Source organism: Micrasema longulum, unplaced genomic scaffold (genome assembly GCF_059751315.1).
Source record: "Micrasema longulum isolate JH-2025_06_02 unplaced genomic scaffold, ASM5975131v1 h1tg000083l, whole genome shotgun sequence".
NCBI classification, from domain to species: Eukaryota; Metazoa; Arthropoda; class Insecta; order Trichoptera; family Brachycentridae; genus Micrasema; species Micrasema longulum.
In genome coordinates, this window is record NW_028277289.1 from 557,851 (window position 1) to 568,796 (window position 10,946).

General features: G+C 30.9%; 1 protein-coding gene across 3 annotated transcripts; it reads left to right on the forward strand.

Moving 5' to 3' along the window:
• Positions 1-788: 788 nt before the first annotated feature.
• LOC148284854 (cilia- and flagella-associated protein 70-like) lies at positions 789-10,723 on the forward strand. 3 transcript variants are annotated; one of them, XM_088233819.1, is made up of 15 exons: positions 789-917; positions 982-1,261; positions 1,340-1,456; positions 2,286-2,551; positions 2,792-2,972; positions 3,678-3,905; positions 3,981-4,257; positions 4,559-4,871; positions 4,955-5,125; positions 5,353-5,486; positions 5,677-6,022; positions 6,653-6,799; positions 8,261-8,512; positions 8,938-9,087; positions 9,831-10,723. In XM_088233819.1, the coding sequence occupies exons 1-15, from the start codon at positions 900-902 to the stop codon at positions 9,936-9,938; spliced, it is 2,988 nt and encodes a 995-aa protein (XP_088089945.1). In that variant the 5' UTR covers positions 789-899; the 3' UTR covers positions 9,939-10,723. The 3 variants fall into 3 exon arrangements, 2 of the variants coding, with proteins under 2 accessions (XP_088089945.1, XP_088089955.1); XM_088233829.1 differs by lacking the exon at positions 8,261-8,512; XR_015823664.1 differs by lacking the exons at positions 8,938-9,087; positions 9,831-10,723 and having other exon boundaries at positions 5,677-5,817; positions 8,261-8,401.
• The last annotated feature ends 223 nt before the right edge of the window (positions 10,724-10,946 follow it).

Below are 10,946 nucleotides of genomic sequence, written 5' to 3' on the forward strand. Positions count from 1 at the left end.
CTGGGCGCTTTTTTGGGTTTTTGGATAGTCCTAGCTCTCTTGATTTGTAAAAAAAAACAAAACGATAGTGACACACCAATGGTAAATATCTATAGTGTGTTAAAAATGCATTGCTCTGGTGCCATAATCCAGGGAGAAAATGCGGGAATATCTTTGTATGAAGAAAAGTCAGACCGCATTTCCTATTAACTTTGCAACCCACAAAATAGACTTAGTATGAATAATGTTTTAAAAATTTGTTTATATCAGTGCTATTTTTGTGATTGAAGTATTTAATATTATATTTACAGTCTAATTTCGACTAACCATTATCTGTGACCAGGCGGATTAAAAATACACTTCTGTGTAACTAGCAAACTAACAAACAAACCGACAGTTATTTCATATAAAATAAAAATGATTTTAAATTATTGCAATTTGTTAATGCTACACACATAGATTTAAGAATATTCTTAATTCTATGGCTACAGACTAGTAATAGTTCTACATTATCTCTGGGCTACAGCGCATACACAAGTGCTGACATCTAGTGTCAAATGACAGTTATAGACCCAAAAACATAAAATCAAACACACTATCTTTTAGGGTAGAAAATGTTCTTCTGAATGACAATTTTAAATTTGGAAAAAAACAGAGGCAACTTATGTAACACCTAATAATTATTATGTATTATACACACCACCCTAAGTAGGTAAGTACTTCAGTTTAAATAAAATATAGTAGTGCAAATTTACATATATTTGAATTAAGAAAGCATTTGTTTTGTTGTTTGGTACAAACTAGTAATAGTTTTACATTATCTCTGATGGTACATACTCAAGATCGCAATGTACTTGTACTATTAATCTGTGAAGCAATTATAAGCTGCAAGCGATCCAAACAATTACAGATCGTTTCAGATGTCGAGTTTATCAAAGGTAAATTTTGCTGAAAGTAAATTTTGAATTTACTTTTATAAATGTTTTTTTTATTCATTTTTAGAAAACATCAGAATGTGTTTCTACCAAAGACAGTGTTTCACAATGTGAAATACGGGAGGCAAAAATCAGAATTTTACTATCGGTAACATGCTTCCACTATGATCACTTGGTTGAAGAAAGGTCTAATAAGTACCATGTATTTATTACGCACAAGGACAATGTTATACTGCAAAATGCTTGTGATATATCTGAAAACTCCAAATCTGTTTTACACGGGCATATGGAAATAGATTACTACAATATCGATGAAATGTCTGACTTGGTTGATAATCCACTTTTAGGTACTTTAAGGACTTTTATGAAATCTACAATTTATTTCTGTATGTTCAAATAGCTAAACAATTACATTTTTCTCATAGTTTTGGTTCAAGAAACAGTGACTTCTCTTAAAAAGGGCAGTGTGAAAGCAATGAGTGGCAATTTGTCTTTATCTCCGCTCGGTTACTGCAATTTTGATCTCAGTCCTCTCCTTACTGGTAAATATCCATACATACATCACACATTTATATATATTTTTCTCTTGTTGATTTTTATTTGAAATCCGAATAAAAAAAAAAAACAGAATAAATAAGTTTCTTAAATGTTATTAAATATTTATATATAACCACTTACCGACTTTTCTATGTCTACCTGTCTCTTCGTCTGGACACCAATTAAACTAGCAGGCAAAACCCACTAAACACCTTCACCACAGTTGTTGCACAAAAATATAAAACCAACATGCCATTCTTTTTATTGGGGACCCTTACATGCACTGATTAGGTTATAAAAAAAGGTTTGATATGTGGGAGAAATAGTTTAAAAAAGGAGGGGATGAAGGGAGGGGCTAGAGTTTAATAGGCACAGGGTGACTATTACAATGGAACATCGTACAATGGGCTGTATTGAAAGGTTGTTTGATCATTGATCAAAGGAACATTATTTTTTAAAGCCTTCCTAATGTGAAATATTTCCATATTATTTACTTTTAAGCCTTTATTAGTACGTAAGATTTTAACTTATGTATTTTTACTAGTCATGATTAAAATTGATTGGGCAATTGTATAAAAAGCAGGTTGGACATTATTCGGTAAAAAATTTGATACATTTGTTGATATAGTATAATACCTGTCATTGGCTGGTTTTATTGGCCACTCTACACACTATGTAATATTTGCCATTCTTCCTGTATTAGAGCTTTCATATTTCTTCAATTCTCCAGTAAATGCCTAGACATTCATATTCTTTTTTAAAAAATGTTCTATACCTCTGTTGTTACATGCGAATTTGCAATTGATAAACACGTATTATGTATTTTTTTATTAGTTTGCCATGAAGAAAATAATTTTATTGAGGAGACTATGTATATACAACCACTAAGGCCTTCATCTAGTATAGAAACAACGACCTGGCCAAACCTTCCAACTATAGCCTTGAGAGCAGAAATCGAAAAAGATGATACTTGCGAGCTACAGTTTTTTAATTCCCTAAACATATTAACCTTAACAATGGAGATGCTGTGTGATGTACCAAGTTGTATAACATCAGAATATGATTGTTCAATCTTCACCTTTATTCCTAAGCAGGATGAGGTAATTTATTTATTCATAAAAAAATAATAACGTATACCTAACTCTATTTATAGTTATCTAATTTCTATAAAATGAGTTATAATCTGCTTTTCTTTCGTTTGTTGATTCTCTGTAGAACTGTTTGTGTGGTGTTTTTTTGTTTGTTTTTGCTTTTAAATTTTCTGTCCTCGTTTAAGCACGAAATATTTTTAAAATAGGTACTAAGCAACTACTTTATATTTATTTTATGTTTTTCAATAGATACTGCAAGAAGTGTCTTTTTACAAGGGATTGGAAAGAAGTAATGCAAATGTTGAAACTGCGAAAAAATGGGGGGCTTTGTGTGAAATCGAGGGTCGCGGAAATGTATCAATTTATCCAATATCTACTAAAAATCCCATGAATCCACAGAAAATCAGATTGGACGTTTTTACGGATGCAGGTCAAATTAATAAATGTTATGTACCATATTCATTTATACATAATATCCAAAGAATATTCTGGTTATTTGTCAAAATCAATTTGATAGATTAAATGTGTATTACAAAATTACCATTTTAAAAAATCAGATTGTTGCCTGTAGTTAAATTATATAAGTATGTATGTACAGAATTACTTCCTTAATAACTATACATGTTACAGCCAGAATGTGTAGATGGCACCACCTGTTTCATGTACCAATAAGTAAAATGTCATAATATGTTAAAAATGCTTTTTTCCGTAGGTCTTGTTCAGTATATAATACCAAATTTAACGACATAGCCTATTCAAATATTACTCTGTCAGCATTAAAATTGACATTGAAAAATGGATTATGTAGCTTGATAGATACTATAATAATAAATATGTACATTTTCAAACTCTCCCATGTCCCTCTCTTCGTGCATCACTGTCCTAATCCCGTCCCATTTACTACACGCACATGTATTTCTGTTTTTTTTTTTAAAATAGTTTTCTTTCATTCTTTACTAACTTTGTACAATTTTGAAAACCTGTTATCGCTTCGGAGTCCATGCAATGTATCTGATATTTACTATAAATATGTATGTAGAACTGTTGGTTTCCCAAATAAAGTAAAAATAGTAGCAATAATTATTCAGAAAGTTAAGTAGGTGGGTATGTTTTGATATTTCTTTATGATTTTTAGAAGTTCATCTTATAGAATGGAATAGTTTTCACCGGAATCTTCTTGATTACACCAATACTGCAGTATTGATGAAATTTATAAAAAATAATCGATGTTGGCCTGTTGAAATTTACATCGTTCCTAAGGTCCAGGGTGGAAAATCCATGACATCCAAGAAGGGTGCTGAAGATAAAAGTCCTCTTCACCTAATGGCCTTTCCTGATGTTTCTCCTTTATTGTATCCAGGAGGTACAACACTTTAATTAAAATTCGTATATTGAAAATGTGTTCACGTAAATTAATAAGTTACAACTTTTCTTTAAGAATCCTCTGTTCGAGTTGTAACAGCTGTTTATTTGTACAATGAAGAATACATGATCTCTAGGGGAGGAAGGAAGTCATTCGTATTGGATTTTCCAACTGCAGCAAATGCCCCTTCAGTATTAGCTCCTGCGCCTCTTAATGTGTCGTCAACCACATTGTGTGAGCTGCAGTGTGAGGAAGCGTACAATGAAGCGGGTTGCCCTCTTTACTTTATTATGCAATTAGAACTATCACATCCCTTAGTTGAGAAAAAAACATTAGAGAATATTTATGATGAGTGAGTAAGAGCGTTTATTGTAAATACTTTTTCAATACCTTAGCACTTCTTTTGAGAGCTGACTTTGGCTTTGCGTAAAGTGCATTATATTATACTATCTCTTTGAGACAAAGAGAATTATTCATACAATTTCACTGATAAATTTAATTTTTATATATTTTTTTCATAAAAAAAAATACTTATAATAAATAATATCAATACCTATTATGTACTACCAACTAAAAAAAAAAATGATGATTATTTATACACATATGCCTTTAAAGCTCATGTTATGAAAATAAATCATTAAACATATTTTTAGCATTCACAAATTACTTCCTATAAGAAATATTGATGTTGTAATTGAGAAAGCCCAAAGTGCCAAGAAAAAGTATCACCAATGCATAAAAGATTTCATTAACACTCTGAATCTAGAATATGCAGCTTTTTTAAAGAATAGTAAAGTTTTATCTTCAAAAGTAGCCGGAGATGATGAAATGTCAGCATTTATTAGATACCTCCATACTTCCGGAGTTCACTCTAATCTGGTAGGCACTTTAACTGACTGTGTTATACAGCTTGTAAATGATAATTTCAAACTAGGAGAGAGTATCGAATCTGAGGATGACTATGAGGTAATGTATTATTTACACTTTTGAAAATTTCAATAAACATTTTAATTTATAAACTAGTCATACTTAAGTTGTATCTATTTCAGTGTTTCATATCGAGAGTTTTTATTGAATTGGTAAATGAAATGCATAAAACTTTGATGATTCCTAAATCTAAAGTTTTTAAACCCTCTGTTAACTCAAAGGATTTATTATATTATGCTCGAGAGGAGGAAGCACTCGGTCATTACAGAGAGGCAGAAACCCTCCATTTACAGGTAGGTGTTAAACACATTTTTATTATCATAAAAATCAAAATGAATATTATTTCAATTAGATATAAACTGATGCCACAGCTTGATGACAAAATCATCTAAATATATGTATTTATCAACCCGGATTCATTTTTGACAAATATTTATGATTTCATTAATTTTTAGTACTTACCCTTGTGATTGATGATGGTTTACTAACTAATCTTGTCTGTAATAATTGTTGTTCGCAGCGAATATCACTGAATGAAAAAAATGCTCAAATTTGGTTTGATTATGCGATTTTTTGTCTTGGACTAGACAATTATGAAAAAGCATACACAGCTATATGTGAAGTAGTACAGTTGGATTTTCACCATCGATTAGGGTAAGTTTAAAAAAAAGGTTACTTAGTAACTGATAAATTTTCTCTCTTCTATAGTTATTGTAATTTAGTGTGGTTAATAATAACAACACTTTAAGTTGAAAATTTAATGTGCTTTAACTTTTTTATGTACCTAGGTACTTTTCGAAAATTTATCTTTGATTAAAAATTTTTAAATACTCTTTTTTTGCAGGCTTTTAATGGGCGCAGTTCTTTTAATGTACCGTGAACAATACAAAGAAGCTGAAAACTTCCTACTAGCTATGATGAAATTGTATCCAAAATTTTTCCAAGGATATATCGCTAGTTACATATTTTATAAGAAAATAGGAAGGTACGAAGCGGCTGATATAACTTTTAATATAGCAAAGAATATGGTATCAGAAGGTATCTTATGCTGCTGCAGTAATATTAATTGTATGTGTGATAAAGACGAATTCATGGTTCGAGAAGAATTTTTTTGGTACGATAGTAATATTCCAAAAATGAAAATATTTCTAAGAACTTCAGCATTATTTATAAGATTACGTTTGCTAGAGGTAAGTTTAAATTCTTATAAAAGAAAACGTCAACAAATAATGTAGTACATAGTTTTATTTTTTCAAAATGTCTTTATTGTAATTATTTGTTCATGTACAGGACTGATGGTAACTTCTTCCTTGTAGTTTAGTAGCAATCGACAGAAATAAGATTTTTAGTCAAAACTGAAACCGAAACTGAGTTTCTGCCAAAACTGAAACTAATTTAAATGAGTTAAAACTCCCAAAATAAACATTTTTACTATGCAATACACAATCAAATAAAAGGCATAAATTTAATGAGTAAATTTGTTTATTTTTAGCACTCTTTGGTTCATTGTTATGTTATACATATAAATTACATGTAACAGTTCTTCAATGTACACTATGGGAAATTTAGCTTGTCATCTATAAATGAATTACAAAAATATAAATATGAAAGTCCTCAGAACTCACGAGATCTTAAGAGTCACGTGCCATAAGATGCACCCCAATACAGTTGAATGTGAATGTGTTTCAGCTAAACCGAAGTTTTGGTCAATTTTTGGCCGAAACCGAAACTCTTATATATATATATATATATAGTTTTGTAATAATCAGACTATTAAATACCTGTCTCTTTTGATACTGTAAAGGTAAATTTTCTTTCAGTTTGCTGAAATTATCCTTGCGGATGAATTAGAAGAGGAAGGTACATCTTTATTTCATGATTACCTTCTTGCCACTACACACTTTTTCCAAGGGAAATACGAAGCTGCATTAAAACATTTACAACAGGAAGTGTACGAAACTCAAGCGGTATGTTGATTTGAAATTACAATCTAGTGTCAGTGGTGGTATTGAGAACATTTTCGTTGTCTTTATTTTTCTACTATCCACAATTATATGGCTTCATTAGTTATCTGGTCCATAGATACATTTGAAAGCATAACATATTTGCATTTATTTATAAGGATTTTTCATAACGAATAAGCACATATTAATTTGATTGAAATATTAGCACATATACCTATCCTATTTGATGGGTTGTTATGTCATGTCATTAGCATTTTATTTCAAATGTTTTGTATTGTAGCTACATCCTTTACATTATGAGTGCATGCAATTATTAATTTTATGGCATGCAGTATAACAACCAAATAGAAAATCCATTTTGAGTTTGTCCAAATGTTTGTAGACAAATACTGGATTTCACCCCTGGGAAGTTATCTAATATATCTGAATGGGGAAGGCGAAACAAACTTAGGTTTAATGTTTTCAAGTGTTTGGTCACGTCCTTCACTAGGGCCCAAAAAACCCTATTTTTTCGTTACAAAATGAATGACCAGAATCTGATACAAACATTGAATGTTAAGAATCTGGGCGTTAGATTTGTGAGCACCCTGACATTTCATAAACACATAGAGACAATCAGTGGTAAAGCATTGAAGATGTTAGAATTTGTTCTGCGTACTGCCAGGGTTTTTGAAAATACCTGAGTACTGAGAACTCTTTACAACTCCTTGGTGCAAAGTAGACTCAAGAGTGGCTCGATGATTTGGGGGTCACATGAACTGAAGTATTCTCTTATGATGGAGAAAATCCAAAATAAGTTTCTGAGACATCTCTAAATCAGAGAGTATTATTATCGAGTAGTATCCTTGGCTATACCTGACAGAGTTTTTCCAGGGTATGCTTGGCTACAACAGTTTAGAGACTAGAAGGAATGTGTAAATGAATACACATTTTTATCGATTGTTGCGCGGTATGATCGATAATTCTGAGATAATGATGAACATTGGTTCCTAAGATAACGTCAGCATAGATTGTTTCATATTCCGATATACAGGACCAACCTGCTGATAGTTATGCCAGTTCAAAGGGCTACCGCTTTGCTGAACAACATCCCTCTGGATGTCGATCTGTTCTGTGTATCCGAAGGGGTTTTCCGGAGCAGCATTCTCCGACTATTTTGACAAAAGTCTCTTTATGTATTTTTTGTCTTTTTATAATATGTACGTCTTAAATTTTAGTGTGTAATGCATATGAATTGAATTGAATTAAATCAAATATTTTAATGTAGATGGAGAACAGGTCATAAGCCCTATAAACGTTTAGACTTTCACATTTCCTTCTTAAAAATGTTCACCATCTCTGTTGTAATATGCTAACCAAATTAAACTTGAAGTAAAATCGCTTGTTTGAAAAATTAACAAAATTAAAAAAACAGTGATTAATGTTGGCGTAGAAAATCAGTGTGGCTTTTTCTTTTTATTACAGACGTATTTAATCAGTAGTTTGGAAGGCCACTGTTTGCACTCCCTTAATAGTATGAACCTAGCAGCTGAGGCATTTGAATATACTAACTTGTGTTTCGATCGCCCCAATGATATCCATCTTGTTTATATGAGATTAGGGCAACATTACCTTAACACAGGAATGTTCACTTTGGCCAAAAAGATGTTTATTACAAGTTGTAATTATTCACCTACTTCAAATACGTGGCTTGGAGTTGGAATAGCTTTTTTAAAGGTTCGTTGTTGTGATCTATTATAAGTAATTACCAGCGTTGTAGCTAGGGTCATGAGTGCCCCTGGCAAGATTAGAATTTTGTGCCCCTTAAGGTTTGTTTTCTAGGACGAGAAAGAGAAAAGAAAGCTGTGGGTGTACAAAGTGCGTCCCTGGCAGCCATCAGCCTGGCCCACTCCTAGCTAAGATGGCGGTAATAACTTTGATGAAAAAAAACAACAATATGATTGCATAAAATATGAAAGAAAATATGTATATCGATGGTGGAAAGGCAAACCTTACTAAGCGACATGTAACCAACTTTACAGAAGAGCCAATCAAAGTTTTTTTTAAAATTAATACAAAATCATTAAAGTGTGGCTTTGTAAATTTTACCTTTCCACCGTCAATATGATTATAAAAAATATTTTGTTAAAAATATTTTTCAGATGGAAATGTACATTGATTGTGAAAAATGTTTGATTGAAGCAAATTTTTTGAATCAATGTAGTCCTCTTGTTTGGGCTTACTTGGCAATATTAAATGCAAGTTTGCACATGGAAACTGAATTCAAGAAGTGTTATGTGATGGCTTTTAAGGTATCTTATAAAATTTATATATTTAATAAAAAGGGCATATTAAAAGGTCTGTTTTGGAACAGGTTGTACCTAATTAGGTATACACAATCCAGAGAAATCTATTTCCATAATAAATGGAATCGTTGTATTAATGAAAAAATATTATTATACATTAGAACTTCTGTTTATTCAAACTTCATTCATCCGGATTGCCAAGTACCAGGATCGTTATCGGGAAATAAAAAATAAAGTAGATGTTATAATAACAAATAAAAAAAAGTTCTGGTAGCCGGTGCATTTCTTCGTCAAACCAATTAACTTTGCTGGACATGTTTAAGTAAGTTTTTTGTGATAACATCTGGCACTTATTAATCCGGATAATTGAAGTTTTACTGCAAGTATTAGAGTTTTTTTAATGAGTAGTTTACTTTTTGCCTTGCTTATTATGTACAAGGCTTATATTTACTGCAAATGGTATGTTCCTTCTTATTATTCCAACTATAGTGTGAGGATCCGGTGGAATAATCGGCTGTGGCCTTGTTAAGTAACTTTTCCACATTTGCTTTAAGAAGAGGAAACCACAGAAAACTCATTCAGGAGAAGCCAGACTATTGGCAGACGCCATTAAAGAGTATATTTGGTATCAGAATATCAAATTCTGGTGTTAATCAGAATATAAAATTTAGAACTACTAACCACAAAAGCCACATTTGCATAACTTGTATCTCCTATTGTATATTAATTGTAATATTTTTTCTTTTCAGAATGGACTAAGCGATGAAAGATTAATATTAGAGATAGAAGAATTGATTGCCAAAATATTTCCAGAGGAAGAGTGTTTAGGCCTCAAATTTAATTCTATCGTTTTTTAAAAGAATTTTAATTAGATATTTATTTTCCCAAATTGTGAATATTATTAACATTTTTAGTGTGGTGAGCGCTAGCAGTCAATTAATTACTTATTTTAATTAGTATTTAAACTAGGACCAATGAGTTGTTTTTTAATAAAGATTAATAAAACTAGATATATAGGAAAACAATTGTATTCAAATCCACATATGAAAATGAATTATTTTGCAGAATGTTCATGAAATATGTATTAAAATTATGAATGTAATATTAGAGTCGGATTGTAGTTTTGTGGTAGATTAGAATTCCGAGGTTCAATGTTCATCAAATTAAAACATGATTCGTACTATGGAAGCAAGAATACTTTTTTTAAATTTGAAATATTTTGGTGTATTATTAACATAATGTAACCATTAGAATGCAAATGTAAAATTTATTCTTAAGGTAATTCAATATTATAAGTACCTATTTTTCAAGTCTACCTTGTGGTATAGTAGTTGGTGTGATTTCTCACCATAATTGAGGTCTTAGATTTGATTCCTAAGAAGGTTGACATGAAATACATGCATTAAAAGGTAATTCACTTCAATATTTGTAGAAGGCTTTTTCTTGCATGTAACAACTTCAAATATGCTGTTATAAATGCATAACTACAGAGTCCAGTGCAGGCGATCAGAATAATATAACATATTGTATAATGTACAAAATTACATTATTTGAAGAAAGTGTCGTTAATATCTTGATGTGTATTTTCACTTTATGTAAATCAATTATTTATATTTTCAATAAACGGGTCTCTACCTCTGTATTTTTGCATTATTTATTCATACATAAACTTAAATACTTTCACACACACAAAACTACATAAAACACGATATTGCATACCGACTTAGGTAAGATCAGATGAGATATGCCAGTATTTTCAATCCAGTCCATTTTATTATCAGTCTTAGGATTTTTTTTCATCTGTAAATGCCATAGCAAAAGTTGTGATTGCATTTTTATATCTAGTAAAATCCCACCAATTAATT

Bases quoted from the DNA above. Each gene is read 5' to 3' on its own strand.
- LOC148284854 (XM_088233819.1), top strand. The intron at 1,262-1,339 runs GTACTTTAAGGA...TTTTTCTCATAG, and splicing joins GGTTGATAATCCACTTTTAG to TTTTGGTTCAAGAAACAGTG. The intron at 3,906-3,980 runs GTACAACACTTT...CTTTTCTTTAAG, and splicing joins TCCTTTATTGTATCCAGGAG to AATCCTCTGTTCGAGTTGTA.